Source organism: Alligator sinensis, unplaced genomic scaffold, assembly GCF_000455745.1.
Source record: "Alligator sinensis unplaced genomic scaffold, ASM45574v1 scaffold512_1, whole genome shotgun sequence".
NCBI lineage: Eukaryota > Metazoa > Chordata > Crocodylia > Alligatoridae > Alligator > Alligator sinensis.
In genome coordinates this window covers 2,276,988-2,302,543 of record NW_005842063.1, presented here as the reverse complement: position 1 = coordinate 2,302,543, position 25,556 = coordinate 2,276,988, and the positions used below count along the sequence as shown (strand labels likewise).

At 60.9% G+C, this 25,556-nt stretch overlaps 1 protein-coding gene across 1 annotated transcript in view; it reads left to right on the top strand.

The window, feature by feature from the left end:
* Positions 1-4,433: 4,433 nt before the first annotated feature.
* Positions 4,434-25,556, top strand: part of EPHA2 (EPH receptor A2) — a 24,559-nt gene continuing 3,436 nt past the window's right edge. Inside the window, exons 1-14 of the mRNA XM_014519751.2 lie at positions 4,434-4,590; positions 10,925-10,992; positions 12,635-13,295; positions 19,370-19,525; positions 20,029-20,361; positions 20,490-20,614; positions 20,850-21,009; positions 22,028-22,127; positions 22,524-22,579; positions 22,998-23,123; positions 23,277-23,459; positions 23,573-23,634; positions 24,221-24,430; positions 25,038-25,187. Of these exons, the coding sequence (XP_014375237.2) occupies positions 4,434-4,590; positions 10,925-10,992; positions 12,635-13,295; positions 19,370-19,525; positions 20,029-20,361; positions 20,490-20,614; positions 20,850-21,009; positions 22,028-22,127; positions 22,524-22,579; positions 22,998-23,123; positions 23,277-23,459; positions 23,573-23,634; positions 24,221-24,430; positions 25,038-25,187 (2,547 nt within the window). The remainder of the gene's footprint in view (positions 4,591-10,924; positions 10,993-12,634; positions 13,296-19,369; positions 19,526-20,028; positions 20,362-20,489; positions 20,615-20,849; positions 21,010-22,027; positions 22,128-22,523; positions 22,580-22,997; positions 23,124-23,276; positions 23,460-23,572; positions 23,635-24,220; positions 24,431-25,037; positions 25,188-25,556) is intronic.

The window sequence follows — 25,556 nt, the reverse complement described above, 5'->3', positions numbered from 1 at the left end:
TGGGCTGTGTCCAAGAGCTGCACTGGGGGTGAGGGGACAAGGGAGAAGTCGCAGGCCCTAGGACCAAAGGTGATGCCTGGTCTCCTGTCCCCGAGCTCTCCTGTCTAGCGCCGTTCCTGCCGGTGCTCCCCTCCCTACCCCGGCAGGGTCTGCCCCGCGGGAGACTGCTTGAAGGATGAAAGGGGACAAGAGCCTGGATGGCTTCTCCCTCCAGGTCAGGGGGCCAGAGCCTGCGGGGACCCACAGTGAAGAGTCGGGGGTGGGGGGGAGGTTCCCCATGGCTGGCTCCCTTGGGTGAGGATCCCTGTCCCAGCCCACAGCTGCAGGGCCAGGGCTGCGAAAAGCCCCTGCCCCACTCCAGCCCTGGCATTGCATGGCAGGATGCCAATGGATGCTGTCAGGATTGCCAGGGGCTCAGCCAACCTCTCTCTGAATGAGCATTTCCTGCACTCGCCACTCAGCCTCTTCTTTCCTAGGACAGACGGGCGCGTCTGCTCAGTCACTTGCCTCCCCTTTTCCTCCCTTCTCTTCCGCTCCGTCTTCCTGTCCCTCCATCACAACCCCAGCTCTTCTCTGGCTCTGTTACCCCTCAATCTCAAAGTGGCTTGCAAAGGAGCTCAGTAGCTGTGTTTTTTGCAATGACAGTGACTGTCTAGATCCAAAAGAGAAGTGACAAGTGGGATCATGCCCAATGGTTTCCCTAGCATAGGTCCAGACCCCAGGGTGGGAATAGTACTGGAGGGGAGCTGGTTTCTGGGGACCTAGGAAGGGATAACAAGCCTGGAAAATCACCGGGTGTTGCAGGGCAGGCACGTGGTGTCTCTGAGAGCTGTTGAGCTTGGGACCAGCCAAGCAGAGGGTGCCGCTAATGAAGTGCTAGCTGTGCTAGGAGAGGGCACCCTTGCTAGTGCAATGGCAGAGGTGGACAGGGGAAGCTCACCCAGCACCTCCACAAGCCATGTCTAGCCTTGTCTCCATCTCATTCGGGTGAGAAAAATCTCCCCCCCCTTGAAACTGCAAAGCTAAAATGACAAGAGACGTGATTGTTGGCACGGAGTGAAGAAGCCCCTGGCACCAAACCCATCGATCAAGGTGTGGCTGGCAAATCCCAGGCAGGCCGGGGCTATGGTTATGCTCGCTGTCTAATGGGGAGGATTTTCCAGGAATCTACTTCAAAGGCTCCTGTGAAACGCGATCGATCCGAGCAGGAAGTCAAGGCTGCAACGCTCACCTTTCAAGCAACCGCAGCCCGGCAGTCACTTACGGGGGAGAGCGCGGGGCCATAATTACCGCACTGGGACTTTCTGCACAGGAAGCGCCGCGCTCGGGACTTCAAACGCCGTGCAGGGAGCAGCGTGCCAGGGCCCTCGTGCAGGTGTGGGCAGAGATGGTGGCCCCAGGCCTGCCCTTTGCAGAGTTACCAAGGGCATTTGTGGGCATAGTGCTGCCATTGCAGGGTCATCGAGACTCAAGTCTAAGAGTCTTGCCATTGATTTCTGGGGGGGACTAAGCCCCAAAATGATGTGGGAAGAGTCGTATGTGGGGCCTAGAGAATGGGGTGGAGATGGATGAGAGTGCGAGCGGGGAGAGCTAGGGCCTGGGATACTGCAGCAGCTTCTGGAGCTGTTTGATCCCTTGCCCTGCAGGGTGAATTTGAGATCCTGGAGCAAAGACACTCCCTGCCTGTAGATCTCTGCACGGCAGGATGTCCTGCAACGGGGCATCACATCTCCATCCTGATCCGCAGCTCCCCGCTTGCCTGGGTGCCGGTGCCCCTCCATCCCAGCCCTCGGACCCTGCTATGCCAGCCCCATGTTCCCTCCTCCCTGCCGCTTTGTCAGGGCCCCTCGATCCCTTGTCACCCACCCTGTGTTGTTCTAGCACTGCACCCCCTTAATCTCCGCAAAGCACGCCAACGTGCTCAGACAGCTTGTGTCTCTCGGCGGAGCGGCACATCAGGTGTCAAAGCAAAAGGCAGAACAAAGATTATCAAGCATCCAGCAGGATAATCGCTCCGCGCTGTTCCTTTCTAGGTTTTGAAATGAGATCAGAGGAAGCCCAACTTTTTTACTCGAAAGAATGCAGCTACGATGAGCCATTGCATTCCCCCCATCCACCAGGTAGTGACTCAGAGACATGATCTCTCATGAAACGGCCGAGTTCACACACAAACCGTGGCGCCTAAATCCCACCGCCTGATGGAATAACCTTTGTCTGAATCCGTTTGCAGCCCTTGGAGGGCAGTGCTCAAAAGCCAGGGTCAGCTACATCTCCCCCTTTTTTTTGAAAATCAAGTCATTTGGTGAAAATCCCTAAAAGAAACCCTTGATTTTTCCTGCAGGCTTGTCTCCTCCAAATAACTCTGATCTCATGTGGCTGCAAATGGGATGTGAAGGCAGAGCAGTGTCTGTGCTGTACCAACAACCAGCCCAGCAGCATCGCCTGGAGGGAGAGCTCACCGGTTAGGATGGATGAACGGTGACAGGTGACGTTCCCAGAGCAGCTGGAGGAGGCGAGGGCCGGGGGGAGGAAAAAAAAGGAGGCTGTGTAGATTAGCAGTCACAGGCTTAGCTTAATGACCGACTTCTGTCAGTGATTCATTTAGGGTCCCAGCCCTGAATGCACAGGGGGCTCTTGGGAAGCTGCCTGGACCCCGGTCCTGCCCAGTGCTGCATTGCAGGCAGGTCCCAGCCTCCCCGCAACTCGCCCCTTCCCCAGGCCCACGCCTGCCGGTAACAAGTGGCAGGATCCGGGCATCAGAAAGGTCCCAGGACTGGGCATTTTCCACGTGTACAATATCCCCCACCTGGCACGACTCAGTCCTGGGAGCAGACGGGAGCTTACGGCAGTCCCCCCGCAGGCATGCCGAGCTGGGGAAGGGATTACACTCGAGCTTTATCCTTGTTCGCACCTTGCCAGGGTTTGTTGCCACCACACTTCACTTCCCACCAGTGTAAACACCAGCCCAGGGTTGGGGTTTTACCAGCGCTTTGTGGGCCGGGAATGGCATGTGGCACCTTGGGGCCTTCCCTTGCGCCGGGGAAGAGCGAGATCCTTTGCCCCATGGGGCTGGCTGCAATTGTTGCTTCTGAGGCTTGCCGCCAGCGGAGCTGCTGGGTGTGGAAAAGCAAACCCACGAGGCTGTTTTACGCAGGGTGGGGGGTGATGTCTGTTCTGCAAAGGGGCACTGGAGGCCTGCACATAGCTGCACTGATAACAGGATTATTGCTGGGCTCTGGGTCTAAATCGGTATAAATTCCCCTTTAGCCCATATAACAGCACGGTGTAACCCCGCCAACGCAGGATCAGCTCCAGCCTCTGTATGTGGCACCGAGATCTCTTCAATCCCCTCTCGCTGGCATGAGGGGGGTCTGCCCAGTGCCTGGCCGGGACCACAGAGCCCTGCCCAAATCCTTCTCTCGCCTGCACCGTTGCCCTGATCGCCTCCTGGTTTGCACACATTTCTGGGTGACGGGGCAGGGATATATTTCTGGGTGAGGGTCGAGGGGTATCTTTCTGGGTGATGGGACGGGGGTATATTTTGCAGCTGTTGGCATGGAGCAGGTTGTTCAGAGCAGGGTGTGCAGGGCTAATGTCTCAAAAGCCCCCCCGCCAGCCAGCGAGTCATGTGCTCAGCCCCCACCACCAGACTTAGACCTTTGCACCGGATGGGCGGAAAATTTCACCCCAGGGAATGAGTTTGCAAAAAGCACATGCTTGCTAGGGGCAATGTCCACGGGTGGCATTTAAAGAATAAATTATCTAACCTTCCCCGCTTGCTCGAAGCAGGCAGAGGCATTTAAAGACATAGTCGCTGCGGCCAAGGGGGGGAAAGAGGGTGTAGGCGGCTCAGCGCCGGTGACAGGGAGGGAGGCTGGACGGCTGCTCATGGGCCAGGCTGTTGGAACGAGGTTTTCTTTCCCCAAGCCGCCTGCTTTGCACCGAACCGGGTCGGGGTGGGATGGAGGGCACATGTCTGGGCGAGGGGGAGATTTCTGGGTGAAGGGACATTTCTGGGTGACAGGGCAGGGGTGTATATCTGGGCAAGGAGGCAGGACACACTTCTGGGTGAAGGTATATTTCTGGGTGCAAGTCGAGGGGTATCTTTCCAGGTGACGGGACGGGGGTACGTTTCGGGGCGAGGGGTCTATTGCTAGCTGTGGGGTGAGGGGATGTGTTTGGGTGACTGTCCCAACCCCCCTCTCCCCCTCCCTCCCAAATATGTCCTGCTGGTTTCCAGCTGGACTGCCAGCTTTGCCCCCCTGCTGCCAGCAGGACAGCCCCGAGACGGGGCATCCATCAAAGATCAAAGCTGCAGCAGGGATCCCACCTGCCCCTCACCCCCGCATGCGTATGCGGGAGTGCTGTCTCTTTAAGGGCCAGGCCCAGGCATTCCTCAGGGAGTGGCCTGGGTGACATCAGCGGGGGCATGAATGAACAGGAGCGAAGTTTCCCACAAACTCCCATTAAGAAGTTCAGGGCAGCAGGGACACGGCATGGGCGAGATGCAGCGCAGGCAGGGGCCAGGACCCCTGCTCTTCTCCCTCCTGCTCCTCTCCAGCACCCTGCTCAGCGCCCAGGCCAAGGAAGGTAAGGAAAGGGGCACCCCGCCTTGCCTTTCCATGCCCTTGGCTGGGAGGTGGCACCCCAGACCCCCTCCCCGCAGCCCCAGACCCTGCTGCCCCCTTCTTTGCTGGGAAAACACCCCCGCCACCTGTCCCTGGGGTGCCCGCACCCGGACTCGGGGCATGAGGGGCCACAGAGCCAGGTCCTTTGCCAGCCAAGGGGGTATTTGCCCCCCCGGATGTGGGCCCAGTCCGCTGCCCCATTGGAGGCAGGGTTTTGCTGTCCCACTGGAAGCCGGATGGGTTTCCCCCACCCCAATCCAGAGTTTCCATTAGGAAAAATGCAAAGTTGGAAAGTCTTTGAGGTGGGATGGGGTGGGGGGGTACCCACAGAGTGCCCCCAACCAGGCTCTCGCCCGCGTGTCTTTCTTGTGTGCTATTGATTTGGATCAAAAATGCTCGGGGCCAGAAGAGCAAGGGAGGCCAGGCTGGGTGCGTGGTTTGGGAGGAGAAAGTTGCCAGGAGGCAGGATCCGAGCAGCCAGGGTGCGTGCAAAGCAGATGGCGGTGTAAGGGAGCCAGTGCTGAGCTGGAGCCCTGCTGCAGGTGAATGGGTTTCCTCATCCTAAACGTGAATGTGTCAGGAAAGGCGGAAAACTTCCCTGTTACTGGAATCGGCTCGGTCTCCTGGCTCATTGCTGAGGAAGTGGCCCTTGCACAAATCCACCCCAGCTGGCTGAGTCAGGGGCAGGTAACTTGTGGGGAAGTTCAAGGAGTGTCACGGGGATTGCTCAACTGCCCAGATCACCCCAGCTGGGGCTGGGGTGCAGGATGAGTCCACTGGCAGGGCTGCGCCCGAGGGGCAGGGAGGTTGAGCAAGCAGCTGGGAGGTGGGTGAGGTGTTTTTTCACGCCCAGGAGTGTGATCAGCAGGGGGTTCCCACCAGATTCCCCTTCGTATCCTGTGCAAACCCCGGCGTAGAAGTGTGAAGCGGCGGGGAAAGGATCTGTTGTTTGTCTCCTCCAAAGAGGCACATAATGGGCGTGTGGGGTTGCTGCTGCTCTTCTCTCCCCCAGAGTCAACCTGGCGTTGGCCCCGGGGATTGTCCCCGGACAGGGTTGACCACCACTGGTGCTGAGTTTTTGGTCGGCGGGGAAGTTGCTCCCCTGTTGCAGAACGGAGCGGGACCGGGTTCCCCGTGTAGGGCCATGCTCGGAGGTCTGGCTCCAGATCTGGACTCCAGAGTTTAGGTCTAGGCATTTTGGGAGTGTGCATCCGCACAGGGGACAGGAGTTAAAAGCAGGAGTGGATTGTGCCCTGAAAATATCGAGGAACATTTTGGAATAGTTTAAGGGTCCGACCTTGTGGCTTTGTGCCTTGGTGCTCCCTGCTCCCGGTTTAAGGGTGCTGTTATGCCCATTTCTGTAAAAAGAGTGCATTGCACCCCCAGAAGCACCGTCCTGTTGCAGTCGTCCTGTGTGCGTGCGTGCGTGTGTACAGATTTAACTAGCTCTATTGCTAAATCTCGACGCTCAAATCGGTTTTAAAAAACTGTTTGCAGACAAGCTTGCAGGGATCAGTAATTGATCCAGGCAGTGGGAAAACTCCCATTAATTCCCGAGTTTTGGATGACGCCCAGAGAGAGATTAAAGCAGGGTGCTTCGAAATGCCTGCGGGCAGAGCTGCGCCATGCAGATCCAGATTGGGGTCCGTACTTTCCCCCTTCAACCTAGGATGGGCTCAGCCCCGGAGCCTGCCCTGCAGTGATGAGAGAGACCGCGTGGATAAAACGCCCATCTAGACTGAAATGCTCCCAGAGTCGACTTGGATGGAAGAGCCTAGTGTGGACTCATGTCATCCAAAGTAACCATTAGAAAAGGAGCTGCCGGTTCTAATTGGATTCCTTCTGTATGTCTCCAACAACAAAAAAAGAGACATCCAAACCTGAGGTATTGTCCCAGGCCGAGCCCAGGGCTATTCTGGATGCTGGAAGAGTTTAAAAAATAAAACCCATACCAAGTGTGGCTTGGACGCAGAAGACACTGGAATAATGGGCATGCCTGGCTGGCTGGGCTGTAATTGCTCAGTAAGAGGCAGAAGAGTCAATAAAGCAAATAGTTATTTAAGGCAAAAAATGAATTAACTGCAGCTGTTAATTTTGGGCGCTCGCATTTTGGAGCAATGCTCTTTTGGGTGCCTAGGACTTGCCTCCTTCTGTCGGGCACCTAAAAAGGTGTGGTGGGGGAAAGCCGGTGCTTCACAACTAGCAGCAGTTTTCTGACTATTGCACCGTTCTTAAAAAAAGAAACAGACCCCAGGCATTACTACAGCAGCTTCTCCGGGCTGCTCCCGCGCTCGGATTAAAGCCGCGGTAGTTTGTTAAGACGAGTGCTGTGTTTGTTATTTTCCAAGTGCCAGCGTAATTGGTGTCTCATCTCTTGCCAAATTGCAGTTTCAAATTAAAGTTGCTGCAGACTTTGGGGAGGGATTTTAATTCGGTAAACTCCCCGGGTCTATTTTTATACTTTTTTTTTTTAATGCCGCAACGGAGCTAAATCGGCTGCTTTAGAAAGCCACGCTTTGAACGCGTCCTTGGGCTATAATCTCAGACGCTTGTTCGAGCGTAAAGTTCTCGTCTCTGATCTGCCTGATGGATCCTGACACTTTACGGTCTGCTCCCACGAGAGGCACGTACCGATGTCCTAGGTGAGGGGAGCAATCGGGCGATTCCCCACCTGTCGGTAAAGCAGAACATCGCCGGCTGTGCAAAGCCGGGAGCAGAGGCGTGCCAGCTGATGCTGGGAGAAGGCAGGGCAGGGTGGCACCTTATAGAAATGCATAGGGTGGCTGGGTGAAGTGGCCTCTTGGTTGGGCTGAGAACCCGATTTCGAATCCCAGCTCTGCTCCGTGTCCCATGTGGGGCCTGGCATGAAGTGGTGGCCATTCAGCCGTGGCAGGAGCTGTTGTGTAGACAGGTGTTTAGCCCCGCAGCCCTGGCTGTGGTAGGCAGCTGCCTGCCTTGGAGCCGTGCTCACGGGTTTCTTTTTTGCCAGCCTTTGTGGTCTTGGGCAAATAAATCACTTGCCGTCTCAAAGGATCCTTTTCCTGTGTTTGCTTAGGCTCCGTGCGTGTCCGATGACAAGAGATTAAATCATGCCCTGCAAAGCAAGGGGGAGAAAAAAGAAAGATGAAAATGGCGGGGGGGGCGGGAAGGCATTTCTCCCGGCCCATGAAAGCTTTGTCTGCATGACACGGCTAATGCCGGGACGGGCCGTGGCCGGGGCTGGTTTCTTTCCCAGCTTATAAGAGGCAGCTTGCAAATAAAACTCTGCAGGGGCGGCTCGGTGATAAGGCGGCTGCGGGCGAGGTGACGTCACGCGAGGATATCATACCACCCTCGGGCGTGGGGCCGGGGTAGGAGCAGTATCCGGGGGAGCAAGCACGGGGCATCGTGAGAGTTTGCCTGCCCCGGCCCGGATTCAGCAGGGCTTTTGCTTGGAGCATGTGCTATGTGCGAGTCACTCCTCCGCTCTGTGCCTCAGTTTCCCCAGCAGTAAAATGGGTCTGTGATCTTCCCATCACCTGCAATGAAATTGGGGCATGTAGCTCTGGGAGGCTTGGACTAGGGGTAGCACAGTGCCAGGGGAAGGGTGGGGAATAGTCAAAGGGAAAGAAATGGGTTAAGGTTGCGGAGGAAATGGTGCCGGTTTCCGCCTAGCGCCCTGCATTGCCGGGGATGGAAACCAGATGAGCCCACCTTGGAGTGTAAATAAACCAGCCGGGATCGCCTGAGCCGGGAGGTGGCAGAGACATTTCGGCACTGGCAGAGTCGGCCGGAGGCAGGAAATGAAAGGCCTGAATGAAATCCCCGCTGCACAAAACCAACAGCTTCCCTCCTCAGCACGGGGCACGACTGGCTCGGACGGGGCTCGCCGTGTAGCCAGGGCTGTCTGCCGCCAGGCGGGAGGGGGATCCCGTGCGGCGAGTCCCAGGGGCACGGGCTGGAGCCGCGGCGAGGTCTCCCTGTCGAGCTCCCCTGCGTCTGGGGAAGACCGAGACTAATCCCGCGGCTCTTACCCACAGCACAGCCTCCCCTCCGGGACCGACTGCCCCCAGCCTCACCCGTCAGCAGCAGGATGGGTCCAATGCCCTCGCAGCGCGCCCTCGCACTCGGCTCCGTGCTGCACGGCCCGGGCTGTGCCACGCGGGGGAGAGCGGTCTCTTCTTGCCACTCCCGTGGGCTGGGGATCAGTGAGCCACACTGCGGCAGGGGGTGCATTCAGACCGGCCCTTAGTGCAACGCCAGGACCCGTGTCCCTGGCTGCATCTGCTGCCTCGTCACGAGTTTGCTCGTTCTCGGCCTGCAGCCGGAGCCAGCTCTGGGGCCTAGAGCTGCCTCCTGTTCCCCGATCCCCCACGCACCAGCCTGGCCCCAGGGACCCTGGGCGGACACTCCAGACCTGGGGGCTCTTCGGGGGGGTGGGCTGGGGCCGCGGGATCACAGGCCTGAGCGCAGGGGTCTGGAGCTGCTATGCCGCCCGCCTGCCCACCACCCCTCCCAGAGCACGTTCCTGCAGGGCTGATTCGGGGGCGCTTGGCAGGCTGGGTCCAGGAGCCGGTAAGCACTTCCACTCCGACCTCGGCAGCCGGCCCTTTGATTTCGGGCTCCATCCGGCTGTGTTTCCCCCTGTGCTTTCCTTCCTCTTTCCGAGCCCGGCGGATCCCTCGGTAGCATCCGGCCTCCGCTTGCTCGCTGCTGGGACCGGCCGGTCTTAGCCGGGCATGCGTGGACATGCCTGAGCTCCAGGGACAGGACCGGGGACTTTGCCCCCCAGCTCCCATCCCAGGCCCCTCTAGGCCAGCGGTGCTCCCGGGGGGGCTGGGGACTCTGCCCGCCGGCTCTCCCCCTCCGCGTGGTCTCTGGTCTCCCTCCTCGTGACCTTTGCTTGGGCACAGCTGCACTTTTGACGTGCGGCAGCCAACTGGCCCGGTCCTGTCACCGCAGCTCCGGACACCTGGGTTCAACTCCCAGCTCTGCCACAGCCTTCCTGCGCGGCCTCTGGCGAGTCACTTAATCCCCCTGTGCCTCAGTTTCCCCGCTCCTTGTGGGTTTCATGACCCTGCTTGACTTCCCATAGAGGCCACGGGGCTAAATCCACTGCAGATCAGCTGGGGGGTAGAAACCTGGGGGTGTAGAGGGCAGCGGTCGCAGCAGAGGGACCCAGTGGGCTTCAGGCCTCCATTGCTCATGCTCCCCACAGGTCTCGCCAAGCCAAGCACAGACCCAGGGGCTTGCAAAGAGGCGCTCGGAGTCGGTGACAGCAGAATCGGGGCCGTTTAAACCGTGGGGGACAGCATGTCCCGGGGCTCCTCGCCCAGCCCGAGTGGGAGCTCCCGGGCAGCAGAGACACGGCTCCTCTGAAGGCAGGAGGGTTGTTTTTTCCAAGCTGCAGCGCGACTTTAATGAGCGGTTCTCAGCCTTGGCAGCTGCAAGCAGCCCGGGCCTCCAAACCGGCGTCTGGAAGAGATTTTGTCCCCGCGACACCGCAGCTCGTTCTCACACAGTGTGGGGGGGAAAAACCCTGGAGAACGGGAGCCGTGAAGGCCGAAATCCTGCTGGCAGGGCGTGCTCGGGGCGGGCAGGGGCGTTTGCAACGGGGAGGTTTGCACGGGCGGCTGCTAACACGGGAGCTGCTGCCCTGGCGCAGAGCATCCTGCCTGGTATCCCAAGGCCGCGGGGAACGGCATCGGTCCCTCTCGTGCTCAGCTGGGGAAGCCGTTCCTTCCTGCCCCTGCACAAGCTGATGCCCTGAAGCACGAAGGCTGATAACCCTTGTGATGGAGGCCAGATTCATCCTTGGTGTAACTCAGCAGGTCGCACCGTGGACTGTTTGGTCCCGGCGTCTAACATGATGTGGAAGCGATGGGCTATCGCTGGAAACTCCCTCCCGGACCTTTGATTCCTCTATCCTTTCCTCCTGGAGCTGCCGCCCTGTTCCTAAATAAAGAGCGCATGTCCCCGCCGGTTACTCAGCTTCTCAAACGCTGGGGCTTGGTGCCAATAAAGATAAGCGCTGCCGGTGTCCAACGCTGCATCCGCCCAGTGCCCGTGGCTTTGGGGAGCTGGCACGTGGGTTCGGGAGGGCAGAGATGCCAGGCATCGTTCCCCAGAGCGGCAGGCTGGTCTGGGCTTCATCCGATCTCTTAGCCCGCGGGGTCGGTTGTGCGCCCAGGGCCTGATTCTGTGCTCCCCCAGTTCAAGGGTTCAACCCACCGGGGTGTCGCATCCCTCGGGATCATGGTGGGGACGAGGTGTCTGCAGGGTGGGTCTAACGGCACATTGCCTTCTCTCTCTTCCAGTTGTCCTCCTGGATTTTGCCAAAGCCCAAGGGGAGCTGGGCTGGCTGACCCATCCCTACGGGAGAGGGGTAAGTGTGCACGCCTGGCGCTGTGCCCCGACCTCCTAGCAAGAGGAGACCCCGTCTCTGTCTGGGGGGAGGCAGTGTTGGTCCTCGATGGGGATCGGGCCCTGCCAGGGCAGCGTGGGGGCGAGACATCGGCATCACAGGCCTGGGCAATGCTGTGCCCTCTGGCTCCAGGGTCCCGGGCAGTGCTGTGCTCCCAGGCCCTCTGCCCGGGGTCCTGGAGCTGAGGCTTCAGGGGGGGTGGCTTAAGGAGCAGCAGGCCTCAAATCAACACAAAGCCCCCCCCAGGGTGGGAAGAGGTGCAGCTGGGTTGCTTTAATGTCCCTTAACATGTGTGGGGGTGGGATGTGGGGGCAGGCAGGACAGTAGGTTGGAGAGGGCATTGTATGGCCCCGGGGTACCTCGAGAAGGGTAACTGCAGCGTCTGCCTGGGAAGGGGAAGTGGCCGGAGCTAAGATAAGCACCAAGCTCCGGATAGCAGCAGAGCTGGGGGTTTGTCCCCAGATGGGGAAACTGAGGCACGCAAGGAGGGAGGGTTTTGCATCTGAGCCTGGGAGGGGGACAGCGGGGTCCAGAGCTGAGCCCCTGACGTGCATCCCAGCCCCCGCAGCTGAAGCTCTTAACCCCTCGCATGCTGCAGTCTGCAGTGACGCAGCCCACTCCCACGGGGCCCGATTCTGAGCTCGCAGCCCAGGGCAGTGCACAGCTGGCCCCAGGTGAGAGACCCCAGCCCCGCAAGGTGCATGGGGGGGTGGATCTCGGGGGACAGAGGTCAGGGCAGCCGTGCGGCCGAGGGGCTTCTGGGTGGGATCAAGTAGCCCTCGTCCTCAGCAGCGCAGACCCCCAGGCTGGCGACCCCTTCCCCTCTCTCCCCGGCTTGCAGCGAGGGCTGCTGCTCTCCTCTGCCCCCGGCGGGTTTCCTGCCTTCCCTCCCCTGCCCCTGCCATGTCAAGAGGTTAATTGGAGCGTGTGCGCTGCCAGCCGGGCCGCGCTGACACATTCATCCCGCCGGCTCCTTCCTCCTCTACATGCTCCACGGTGGAGTCTGGATGCCCCCAGGCCCAGCTCCGCCTGCAGCCCCAGGCTATGCAGGGACCCGCACCGCACCCCTGATGCAGCATCTCGCGGAGAGACCCCGGCTGAGCCCCTCCAGGCTGGCCCAGGTCCTTGGACTGAGATAACGCCAGGAGCAGGCAGGGGCTGGCTGGCAGCTCCAGGAGTCCCCTTTGGCTTCTTGAGTCGGACACCTCAGCTCCAAGACCCTTATGAACATCGGGCTCTAAGTGCCCTGTGCCTCAGTTTCCCCTTCTGTAAAAGCCCAGGGCAGCATCAGGGTCTGCCAGGGATTTTGTGGGCTGGGGGTGGGGGGATCCATGGGAAATCTTGGCACGGCAAGAGGAGGCAGCACAGCGGGGAGGCGTGCTGGGAAAGTGCCTGCAGAGCAGATGCGGGTTTTATTGGGCTGGAGCAGCCTGATGGAAATCAGGAGGAAACTTCCCCAAGTGGTCCCATAGTTGCCCACGTCGGGGCTTTCCGGGGAGCGCTGGAGACCGGAGCTGGGTGGGCTTCACCCCAGGTCCAAGCCTAGCAGCGAGCTGTGCCGTGGGGCCTGTGGTCATCTAACCCCCTGGTTTGCCCCGGGCAGTGGGACCTGCTGCAGCACGTCATGAACGACTCGCCCATCTACATCTACTCGGTCTGCAACGTGATGGAGGGCGACCAGGACAACTGGCTGCGCACCAACTGGATCTACCGCAGCGAGGCGCAGCGCATCTTCATCGAGCTCAACTTCACGGTGCGTGACTGCAACAGCTTCCCCGGCGGCGCCAGCTCCTGCAAGGAGACCTTCAACCTCTACTACGCCGAGTCGGACGTGGACTACGGCACCAACTTCCAGAAGCGCCAGTTCAAGAAGATCGACACCATCGCGCCGGACGAGATCACCATGCGCGACGACTTCACCACCCGCAACGTCAAGCTGAACGTCGAGGTGCGCTCCGTGGGGCCCCTGACCCGCAAGGGCTTCTACCTGGCCTTCCAGGACATCGGGGCCTGCGTGGCTCTGGTCTCCGTCCGCATCTACTACAAGAAGTGCCCCGACGTGCACCAGAACATGGCCTTCTTCCCCGAGACCATGGCCGGCGCCGACTCGCAGACGCTGGCCAAGGTGCAGGGCACCTGCGTGGAGGACGCGGTGGCCAGCGAGGAGCCCCTCATGCATTGCAACTCGGACGGGGAGTGGCTGGTGCCCATCGGGCAGTGCCAGTGCCGGGCCGGCTACGAGAAGGTGGAGAACAGCTGCAAAGGTAAAGGCTCCCGGAGGGGTTTGCTGGGGGGCTCTTGGGGCTGTGTGCATGGGATGGGTCTGTCTGTCTGGGTGTTGAGCCCCCATCTCGATCTCCAGCTGCCCGGCCCCATGGTGACTAGCAGCACCCTCTGCCCCAGCCCCTGCAGCCTGCCCCACATCCGCCCCTTGGCTTGCAGAGAGCCCAGGAGTGCCCCGGGTCTCTGGAGCTGAGATTTGAGCCTTCACGATAAATCTCTCTCAAACAATAGTCATCAGTGTTGGGCGGGCGGTGGGGGGGCGGCCACGGAGCAGATGCCTGTGCCGGGCTGGCAACTCCCTCATTACATGCGTGGTGAGGAATGTGTGGGGAGAGGGGGGGAATGGGGGCTGGGAGATAAGAGCCGGCAGCCGGGAAGGTGCAGGGGGAAGAGGCCACGTCTGGCCTGCCCGTGCCCCCCGTGGCATCAGGGGCACCATCCCTGCCCTTGGGACAGAGGGGCCAGGATGCCTTTTGCAGGGCCATGACGAGCTGCGCTCCAGCAGCCCCAGGCAGGCGCGGCGTGGTGGGAATCCCCTGCCCAGGGCCGTGCGCGGCGCAGGGGGAGCGCGGCAGCTATGTGAGGAATGAGCGTGCTGCCGAGCCGCATTCTTTCCCCGTGGAGAAAGGAGCGCCTGAGGGGCACCGGGGCTGCCCCCGACCGCTCCACGGGGCTTTGCTTTTCAACCGTGGCTGGATCGGTGCCTCCGTGACCCCCGAGCCCTGCCACCTGCTGTGGGTCATGGGTGTGGGGGTCTCAGCCCAGTTCTGGGACAGGCCTAGGAGGGGAGGAGCAGGGAAGGGCATTGGCAGGGGCAGCGTTGTGCTGGTACGGGGCCTCGGTCTTGCGTCAGGAGAATGGGGCGCAGGGCGTGTGGCACTGGGGATCGTGCTGTCGGGCGCTTAGGGAAACCGCGGCCTGGGCATGAATAGCATTGCCCCCCCCACCCCCAAGCTCCTTGCTGGGTTTCCAGTGCCCGTCATCCCCAGTGCACCGTCTCCTGGCCAGGTTGCTTGGTGCCCAGAACAGGACGAAGGGGGTTGGGGGCTGGCGTCCCGCTGCCATCTTGCAGCTCTCTGGAGAGCGTCTGTGTCCTGGACACGGGGCTGGGTCCCGGTTTGGGGACCAGAGGAGCCCAGGGCAGGGCTCAGGACCCCTCCTGTCCAAGGACCCAGCCCAACCCCCTCCCCTGCCATTCGTGGGGGCTGCGCCCCTGCAGAGGCGGTGGGGGCTTGGCACGTCCGTGCCCAGGTCCCTTTAGCTGAGGGCCTCTTTGCTCCCTCGTTACAGCCAACAAGGGCACTTCCTCTGGGCTGGGAGCCTTCCCGGGGGCAGAGAGGAAAGCAAGGATGCCAAGGGCAGATAGGATGCAGAGGCAGGCAGGCCTGCGTGGGCTCTGTTTGATCAGGAGGAATGTCGGGGGAAATCAAATTATCCTTCAGGCCCACCCCCAGGAGCTCCCTAGAGAGGAGATAAAGAGCCTTCAGGGTGGTGCCAAATGTGGGGCTGATCCATGGGCCGGATTGGGCCCAAAGGCCCCCTCCCCAGCATCCCAGCTCCAGCCCCGTGTGCTCGGAGCTGTGCAAACACAAGCCAGGAGGAGCAGCCCTCCCTGCCCCTCGGCAGATGGGCCTGCGGGCAGATGAGGCCCGGCAGAGCAGCCCTGGGGGGTGAATCATCAGCCCCTTCCTCCTCCCACCTCCCAAGGCTGCCCACTTCCTCTGGCCGGGGGTGCGGGGAAGCCCAGCTGCATGGGAGTCCCTGGCAGAGCGGGTCCCCGAGGACCCTGCTAAAACAGAAGGGAAACGCTGGCTCTTAGCATCATAACTACAAGAGAAAGCACAGCCGATCCCGCAGGCAAGGCTGCGGGTGCCAGGGGCCAGTGCTGCTGGGTTACTGCAATCCAGGAGCTGCTGCTGGGTCCGTCTGTCCTGCTGGGCAGAGATGCCCTGGGCCAAAAGCCCGGGACGGAGGTAGGTCTGTCTGGCTGTGCCCATCCACCCAGCATCTCGGCACCGGCATCCATGCAAGTGCCTCCAGCTCCGGGGCAGGTGATGAGAAAGCGGAGGAGTCGCGGTGCGAGAGCCGTGCCAGAGAGGGGCCGGCTCGGAGATCGGGCTCGGATTCCAGAGCCGCGGGGGAAACGCGATCCCTCCATCGCCTCCTCTTCCCCCCCCCCGGGTCCTGGAGCCTCTGGGCCGGCTGCCCAGAGCTCCCGTGGGGGCGAGGGAAGTTACTGGGGTCAGAGGGTTTGGGGGGGCTGCAATTCCTGCACAAGCCTCTGAGTTGGGTGCGGAGGGGTTTGGGCAGCCCTGGGGCAGGACCAGGACACTGCTCCTCGCCATGCGGATGCCTAAGCAGAGAGTCTGAGATTGGACCCTCGGGGTCTGATGGTCGGGAACAGGGAGGAGAGATGGTCCCCGGAGCCGCAGCGAGGTCTTTTCCCCTCCCCGCTGTAATGCTTCCTGCCTCGGCACAAACTGGCTGCACTGGGAAGTGAGGGGCTGGCGGAGCTGGGAAGGGTTGGCCAGCCCGGGCTGCCAGGTGCCCGGGGGGCTGGCATCTATGGAGCACGTCCCTCCTGCTATGGCCCATGCTTCAGACATGCTCCTGGCATCTATGGAGCATGTCTCAAGCACGGGCCATAGCAGGAGGGACCCCCTTGTGCTCCCAGGGAGGTGTGGGTCAGTCGGGAGCTGCCCGTATCTGAAGGGCTGGTCAGCCTCCTTCTCCATCGCGCCCGTCCCCAGAGCCCCCAGGCCTGCAGCACCCCGAGACCACTGCTTTTGCTGGCCCGCGCGGCGCCATGTGCTCCCCGGTTGTAGCCATCGACGGCCAGCTCTTTGGGGCAGGTGTGTGCACAGCGCCTAGCACAGTAGGGTACCGCTGCAGGGGATCATGCAGGTGACCGGTGACGGGATGGGGAGGGATAGCAACGGGGGAAGCTCCCCCAAGGGCCAAGATGTGGCCCCCTCCCCACCCAGACCCTGCAGTTTTGCGGCTATTGGCATTTTCCCGGGTGTCCCCGGTGCCAGCTGCGGGCCGAACCTCCCGGCATGGACAGACGTCGCTCCCCAGCAGTGCCCCTGCCCGGCGCTGGTCAGCCACGCTCCATCTGTCTTCCTCCAGCACCTTCCTCTCATTCTCACTGCCTGGCCAGGAAGGGTCAAAAGCACCAGCCAACTCCAACCCTGCTGTCGTCCTGGGAGAGCCAGCGCCCACCGTCCGCTTGCCAGGACCCTTGACAGGGTGTCGGGACAGACACAGGCGCTCTGTGCCCGCTGAATGGAGGCTTTGTGTGTGCAGGCCTGTGCATGTGTGCACGGGGGGAGGGGATAGGGACCCTGCTGGCTAATGGTCTCATTAAGCTAAGTGACCCTGGCGGGTTGTAAACCAGGCAGGCAGATGCATCCCTTTGTCCAACCGCCGCCCGGCTTTTCCCTCCATCCTTGGCTAGCGCGGGATGGGGGGATTTCTCGTCTTTTGGGGCATGTTTCCACTCTTCCCTGCGCCAGACAGGGTGGAGGCAGTCCTCACCAGACCTGCCAACCCTGTGCCCTATCGCCCTCAGATTTTAATAGGGCAATTGGGCCTGGCAGTGGCTGCAAACACACTGGCACCTCCCGGGCACGTGGCTGCAAAGTCTCTCTTTGCTCGTCTGCGGGCAGGCTCTTGCTTGCTGGGGCCTGCATTTCGACGGGCCGCACCTCTGCATACGGGCGCTGGTCCCTGGGGTATAGGCCTGTGCGGTAAAGTCTACCCTCGACGCACATACACACACATGCACCCCCTGCCACACGCCATAGGGCTGCCCCTCCGCTCCCCCCAGGGCAGATGGAGGTGCTTCCCGCTGCGGAAGGGGAACGGGGGCGGAGATGGGAATTTGCCCTTTGTGCGGAGAGTTTCCTTGACCTCCTGTCCCGGACAGCTACCACTAGCCCTCGGGGCCCAACAGCCTCTGGGAAAGGAGCCCGAAGGGAAGGAAACAAAGGAGTTTATCTCCAGGAATAAACACAGATATTCCTACTTCCCGCCTCGGGTCCTACAGCCGGAGTCTGCCATCCTCCCCTCTCTGCCCACTGTTCCCTGGGCCGCTCGCCTGTCCCCACGGGCTTATAGCCCTCAGCAAGACCCTTGTGTCTGCACATGTGCGCCCGGGCTCCGAATTGGGGCAGTGGGCGCTGCTGCAAGGCATATGCCACCCCCCTGGAAAAGCCCTGTGGGCACTGACGACCTCTGTACCCCGGCCGTGTGCTCTTCCGTGCTTAGCCGTAGAGGGCAAAGGTGTCTCCTTCAATGCAGCGGTGCTGGCAATGGAAACTCCAGTTCCCAGGGTGCGGTGGTGGGCCAGGACGGAGTCTGCCTGGTTTGCATTTTGCATATTTTAAAGTCTAAAGTCATCCTTTGCTCCGTGTCCGGGCTTTGCAGAGGTATCCCCGGGAGCCTCTCCTGGCAGGAGCTGAGCGCCTCTGGCTATGTGGTGTCTTCGTCCTCATGCCAGGGCTGCTCTGCCCAGCGTGCAGATGAGGAGCCCACATGGAGAGGCCAGGACAGCTGTGGGAGAGCAAGGACTTGCATGTAGGCTCTCCAAGCCCTAGGGCTGTGTCTAACCCGTCCTTTATAGTACAATCCCCTGTCTGTGCAGCGGGCACTGCCAAAATTGTTTGTCTACCTCCTCAGCCCCCCTGCCCCTTCCAGGAGCTTGGGCTTGAAAAGAAAAATGACCCTTGGGATTTTCCCGCTTGCCTTCTTGCTTGGGGAGCTTGCAGGGTGGTGTCAGGTGCAGTGCCATCCTGTTTTCCAACTCCAACGGCTAGAAGCGTACTGTAGTTCGAAAGGAAAGCTGAAGTTGCCAGGAAATCGCAGGACTCCGGGAGCTGGAGCTTTGAGGGAAAAGGTCAAGCATTGCAAACCTCTGGGTACAACGTTAAGAGCTGGTGACACTGCAGCATCTGTCTGTATGCCTGCAGAGCTATCTATTTGTCTGTCGATCGATCTGCACATCTGTCTGCACATCTGTCTTGTCTGTCTATCTCAGTTTAACTAGAGCTCATTCTCCTCCAAAAGCCTGGGAGGCTCCTGTCTCTCTCCCCTTCCTCGGAGAAAGGAAGCCATGTCCTGGGCACCAGGGCTCGTCCTTGGGGCCCTGACAGGTTTACTGCCCTATTGTTCCCCAGTACAGCCAAATCGGGAGAGGAGATTTACTCCTGTCTTGGGCCATTAAGCTTCCTGATGTAAGGGCTGGGGGCTGAAGAGGCTGTTGGGGAAGGGGCCAAGCACACAGCTGGGCTCTGTCAGTCCCCCCGCTATTGCCCCAGGCTTTCCTGGGGGTGAGAGCAGCTTTTCCCTGCCTGGCCGGGATCTTTGTACTTGCCTAAAGACCCAGTAACACAGAGGAGGGATGTGAGTGCCCTGGGCTGAGCCCAAGCACCGAGGCTTCCTGAAAAGCCAGGCCGCTTGGCTTCCGAAGCCGCTTCCTCTGCAAAGCGCTGGAGCAAGGGACCCCCCAGGCTGGCGGAGACGGAAAGCAGGTTCCTGTGGAAAAAACGCGTGTCAAGGAACACGACCGAGACTCCCCCCTCTTCCCCCCGCTCCGACTCTCTTTGTTCAGAACAAGGAAAGAAAAGAAACTAGCAGAGTTTGCAAAAATAAAGTCCCAGCCAGGCGTGGCCTGCTGCCGGCATCCGGCTTAGGATGCCTTGGGGGCAGCTCTGCAGTGGATTGCTCTGGTACCAGCCTGACAGCAGGTGGTTAACGCAATATGACCCTGGCGCCTCGTCGATGGGAAGGAGCTCGTCCCTGTTGAGATGCAGCAGATGTGTCCCTTTAGCAATCCCTGACAACCTTCTGCACTCTGCGGGGTGGTGCAGATAGGCGGGACGGAGGGCACTTGGCACCGGTGGGGTGGTTCATTGCAAAGCCTTGGGCTAGTCCTTTCTGGACAGCCATGAGCACGGCTGTGCAATGCATGGCTGCCGATCAAGGGCTGGTGCACGGGCCAGCGCACATTCAATGTTGGACGAGCTAATCCCGGCCTCGCTCTCTCCCCCTGCAGCCTGCTCTCCCGGGTTCTTCAAACCGGACATCTCCGATGGCACCTGTGCCAAGTGCCCCCCGCACACACTGCCCTCCCCCAAAGGCTCCACTTTGTGCCCGTGTGAGGAAGGCTATTTCCGGTCCACCGAGGATCCCCCTTCTTTTCCCTGCTCACGTAAGTACGGGGCCATGTGGGACAACGAGCTGCCCTCCAGTACCCACCAGTATGAACCACCCGTTGCTCACCTGGACTAGCCAGCACTGCCCTTGGCAGTTTTCAGTCTTGTGCAAGGGTTGCTGCAATGACCTTGGGGATTGGGAAGGGCTTCCTGCCTCTTATTGTCACCGGGGAAACTGAGGCACCGAGAGGCGGGGGTGGTGACACCCCAGAGGATCAAGTTATTGAGAGTCCTGCCCCTTCTCCACTGTTCCTCTGATGCAGGGAGCACCCCCGTTACTGCATTTCCCTGCGCGTGTTGGTCGTGTTGATGGGCACGACTGCGACCACGGATTTGGCCGATGCTCCCCATGGGGTGTGTGGGTTGGCCGTGGCTTTGCCAGGAATCCACAAGCTCAGGACTTGGTTTCTCCCTGTCCTTGGAGCCGTGTGATGGCTCTGCCCTGCCTCGGAGCGGTGGAAAGACCCGGGCACCGTGACTCAGTACCCTTCACCCCCAGGTCCCCCGTCTGCCCCGCACGGCGTCACCGCCATCGGCCTGGGCGCCAAGGTGCAGCTGCGCTGGTCCCCACCCCGCGACACGGGGGGCCGCAAAGATGTCACCTACACCATCACGTGTGAGCAGTGCCGGCCCGAGACTGGGGAGTGCCGGCCCTGCGACTCCAGCATCCGCTACTCAGACCCGCCCCACGGCCTGACCGGGACGTCCGTGACCGTCAGCGACCTGGAGCCCTACATGAACTACACCTTCACCGTGGAGGCCAGGAATGGGGTCTCGTCCTTCAGCAACAGCCGCAACTACGGCACTGCGAGCATCAGCGTCAACCAGACGGGTAAGGGCGCGGGGAGGTCCATAGGGGCACTGGGGTGGGTTTCTGGTTGCAGCTCTGTGATGCCTATGTCTCTGGCATTTGCCCCTTTCGGCCCCCGCTTCATCCCAGCCTTCTTCTCCCTTGCCCAGAACCTCCCAAGGTGATGTCGGTGAACCTGGACGGCCACACGGCCACCAGCCTGACGCTGTCCTGGATGGTCCCAGCCCGGCAGGCGAGCCGGGTCTCGAGATACGAGGTCACCTACAGAAAAAAGGTAGCGAGACCATTAGCTTCCTCGGGGGCTTCTGCTCACTGGAGGGCTGGGAGCCGCGGAGGGATGAGTCCATGCACGTCACGAGTCCTTGCTGTTCTTGGCCAGGCTCTGGGTGCGTAAGGCTCTGGGCTGAGAGGGCAGCGGGGAACGGAGACATCCCCAGCTCTGAAGTGAGGCCAGAGGGCCTGAGGCTGCCAGCTCCAGGTGACGGGGGGCTCCTGCTTCCTTCCTGCAGATGGATAGCAGAGGCTACTCTGTCGTACGCTGCGAAGGAAACAGCGTGACCCTATCCAACCTCGCGCCAGGCACCATGTACAGGGTGCACATCCTGACCCATACGCAGGAGGGCCAGAGCACCGAGAGCGACACCTTCGAGTTCGAGACGCTGCCAGGGGGTGAGTGCGGGGGATGCGCGTCGAGCCTCCCATTAGTGGTGCCCATTTCACAGATGGGAAAACCAAGGCATAAAACAGGGCTGTGACTTGTCCCCGGCTGTGCAATGGGGCGGGGGTGGGAATAAAATCGCAGTCGCCTCAAGTACACCGAGTAGATGGAGCACAGACACGGCTAAGTTTAAATCAGACAGTGCTTACGTAGGGAATAAGAATAGGCATGTGAATATTAATTAGAGCGGCACCAATTACTTGCCTAATTTAGCAAGCTTTTTATGTTTTGGCCAAGCCATAGAGGGTAAAAGCTGGGGCCCCTGCGGAGTTTGTGCTCTTTGGCCTCAAACTATGACTTGCCCCCTTGCACGTGCACTTCATTAGTGCCATTTAGAGACTTATTTTTGAAACCAAGGTAAAACGGGCCTTTCCCTAATGGGCTGGCCACCAGCTAGAGACTTCAGGACTTAGAAATTTTAAGATTGCTTTGCTTTCAGATATTGATGGGCTGGTTACACCTGGAGATGAATGTGCATCTTATCCTTTTGAATCATTTCCCTTCTCTGTACCTCTTGGTCCTTGATATATTTGAATCATTTCCTTTCTCCATACTGCTGGGTCCTTGATATCTTTTCTGGTGCCTTCTGTCATTGATCTTGCTGTTTAAAACATAGATATCCTTATGTTGTGAGCATTTGCTTTGGTGGTGCTGGCTCTTCAAACCTGTCTGGGTTCCCAGAGTCCCTCTGCGGGTCAGCAGTGGGACCCCGGGTCCTGCTTCCTTCCCAGGCCAATGGTTCCCATCACGCCTGCACCCGTGTGTCAGTCGTTTGGGGCAGGCACAGCCCCTGGTGCTGTTGTTCGAGTGGGTGGGAGGCACGAGAGATGTAGGCAGAGAAACAGAAGGGTCCGGACAAGCCAAGGCGGCCGCGGAGCCACGCCACGGTGATGGTCCTAGCTTGCGTCTAGTCTCATAGCGTTGGCTCGATCCCCAACAGCTTCCCAATCCTTCTCCTCCCTCCTGCAGGTACTGAGGGCATGAACACGGCGGCCGTGGTCGGCGGTGCTGTCTCCGGGGTCTTCCTGCTGGCCCTCGTGGTGGCTGCCGTGCTGTACTTTCACCGAAGGTATTTTTCCTCTCTCCCTCTTTCCTTTCACAAGGCAGCGGCTGCACGTTCCCTTCCCCGCAGGATGGCTGGTCTCTGCTGGCTCTCGGCGGGGAGGGATAACGTCTCCACGGCGGGCGGACGGGGCTTTGCAACCCGGACCTCGCAGCAGGGTGGAAGTGAGTAAGAGGGAGGTGGAAATGCCTCATCCGTGCCCACCGGCTGCTGCTGAGCTCCCCGCCTGGCAGAGGAGCAGAGCCGCACTCTCCTCGGGTGCTGGGGCCCAGATGGGCACACAGGACCCCTCGTGGCTCCAGTTCGGGGTCTTGGATGGAGAGGGAGGACCTGGCAGGACCTCCCTGGGGAGTCCCTGATGCTTTGGAGGCTCCAGATCCAACTCTCTCATTGTTATTTTAGGAAAAGGAACCTGCGCGCCCGCCAGTCGGAAAACGACGTCTACTACTCCAAGTCTGGTGAGTGAGGACTCGAGGCGGGATGGGGCTCCCTTCCCCGAATGCCCCGTAGCGAGGGGTGCAGCAGCGAGGAGGGCACGACTCCCCCATCTCATTGCAACCCTGCTCCGTGCCTGTGCACGGATGGATGCCTGCCGCCTCTCCTCCCTCGCCCCTCTCCCTGCCGCACGGGGTCCGGCCAGCATCGGAGAGCCCGGCTGCTCCCCGAGCCGCCCTGGCCGCGGAGAGACTCTCTCCTTAGCTTGCCACAGCCTGACCCTTCCCTGAAGCAGGAGACAGGGTGCTGGGCTGAGCAGACCTGGAGACAGGGTGCTGGGCTGAGCAGACCTGGGGACAGGCTGCAGCTGTCCTAGGATGCGCATAGGATGCGCTTTCCTGGTTTTCCGAGCCTCCAGCCTCACTCCCCGTGTCCCCACAGACCAGCTGAAGCCCCTGAAGACGTACGTGGACCCCCACACCTACGAGGACCCCAACCAGGCCGTGCTGAAATTCACCACCGAGATTCACCCCTCGTGCGTCACGCGCCAGAAGGTGATCGGGGCAGGTAGGTCACCCCCTCCTCCCGCGGTCGGGGGCTGGGGTGGACGGGGCTGCCTCTCCATGTGTGCCCAAAGTCAGGGTTGTTGGCTTACGTAGAGGGGGCGGATGGGAAGCAAAGCCACGCGTGGGTCACCCCTTCCTTCCCTCCCGCTGCCAGGTGAGTTCGGGGAAGTCTACAAGGGGACCCTGAAGAACGGGAAGAAGGACGTGCCGGTGGCCATCAAGACACTAAAGGTGGGCTACACGGAGAAGCAGCGCATCGACTTCCTGAGCGAAGCCAGCATCATGGGCCAGTTCTGCCACCACAACATCATCCGCCTGGAAGGCGTCGTCTCCAAATGTAAGCACCGCCCGGGGCACGAGGCCAGCGACTCCGCTGGAAAAGCGGCAGGGTTAGCTCTACGGGGCGAGAGCGCTGCCCGCCCGTGCTGAGATCCACCCGTCTCTCCTCAGATAAACCCTTCATGATCGTCACCGAGTACATGGAGAACGGAGCCCTGGACAGGTTCCTGCGGGTAGGTGTCCTGCTTCCTCGCTGAACACGCAGAAAGGAAGGGATTATCACGGCCCAGCCGGCAGGGCCGGGTTTGCTCCCTGCTGGGAGCGTGTGGGCGGCCGTGATCCTGTCCACCCCGGGGTTTGGGGAAGGGCGACTCCGACGTGCCTCTTGGATAGCCTGAGCAGAGCAGAGTGCAAAGCAAACGAGCAGCGGCAATGATGGAAAGTCCCTGGGCAGCTGCCAGGCCCCTCCTGGTTTGAGGGGCCGGCAAGGAAAGGCGTCTGTCGTCCAATGCACAGTTTTTTTCCCAGAATGAGAGCCGGACCGCCTAGCACAGGGTCTCTCAGCCATTACTTCTCCCCTATATGATAACTGAGCCCCTGGAGGTTTCCTGTGTGCGGGTCTTGCACCAGAGCCCAATCTAGGACTTCAGCTCTCCCGGCCCTCTCTGAGCCTGGATTGGCACCTGTGTCCTTGGCTAGGAGTCCCACCGCAGTAGCCCACCCCAGAGCTGGCTGCACTGTATAGGTAGCATTGGTGGCCCATTGGGTGAAGTACCGAGGGTTGGCGACAGGGAAGCGCTGACCACGGCCTCTCCTCAGGAGAAGGACGGCGAGTTCTGCATGATCCAGCTGGTGGGCATGCTGCGAGGCATCGCCGCGGGCATGAAGTACCTGGCCAGCATGAACTACGTGCACCGGGACCTGGCCGCGCGCAACATCCTCGTCAACAGCCAGCTGGTCTGCAAGGTGTCTGACTTTGGCCTGTCCCGCGTCCTGGAGGACGACCCCGATGCCACCTACACCACCAGCGTGAGTGCTGCTGGGCGCCGGGATTCCCGGAGGCTGCCCCCTCCACCCAAACCTGGCCAACTCGTGTTGGTGCTGGACACGTACCTGTCTGCCCTGGCCCTGCCATCCTCACCTCCAGCCCTGGAGCACTGTGCATCCAGGATCCTCCATCCCAGCACGCTGCCTGCCCTCCCCTGCCCTGCTCAGGGCTTTGCTCAGCTCCTGCCAGGGACAAACCTGCCCCATGGTGACTCCCCCACTGGGCCTGGGCCTCTGCCGGGGGTGTGCAAAGCTAAGCTGCTCCTGGGCTTTGCTGGAGGGCCCTGCCTGCCTCCCGGGGGATGTGCCCCACAGCCTGGGTGGGAGATCCCCGTGACACTCAGCCCCCAGCCAGCGGTGAGCAGCCCTGCCTGTGCTCCCACGGCTCATGGCAGCTGTTCATCCCTCCCAGAGGAAACCCCTTCCTCCGACCCAGCATAGCTGGAAGCGGAGATCAAGGAGGTGCCGTCTCGTGATCAGACCTGGCGGGGACCAAACCCGGGGTCAAGGACCTCCATCCCCCACCCCAGCCGGGCAGTGCAGGGGTGAGACGGGGACCATGCTTGACCAGTGCAATCTTCTCCCGCAGGGCGGCAAGATCCCCATCCGCTGGACAGCCCCCGAGGCCATCTCCTTCCGCAAGTTCACCTCGGCCAGCGACGTCTGGAGCTACGGCATCGTCATGTGGGAGGTGATGTCCTACGGCGAGCGCCCGTACTGGGAGCTCTCGAACCACGAGGTGAGCGGTGCCCACCCGCCAGGCCAGGCACGGGGGGAGCTGGCAGGAGAGCCGTGCCCAAATCTCTTGCTCGCCTGGGCCCTGAGCAGCATGCTCTGTGGAGCCCAGCGCCTTCACAGCCTGCGGGGGTCAAATGGGCCACGCTTCGGAGGATGCTCTGACCCACAGCTACTTGCTCAGCATCGGGGGGCTTTATGTCCCCAGGGGGAGCCTGATGTTCCCAGGACCCAGCCAGCTTGCCTGGGGATAGGGGATGGTCCCCACTCCCCAGCTCGCTCGCCCCCTTCACACACCACCCCTTCCCCGTGGCAGGTCATGAAGGCCATCAGCGATGGCTTTCGGCTGCCCGCCCCCTGGGGCCCGCCCCCC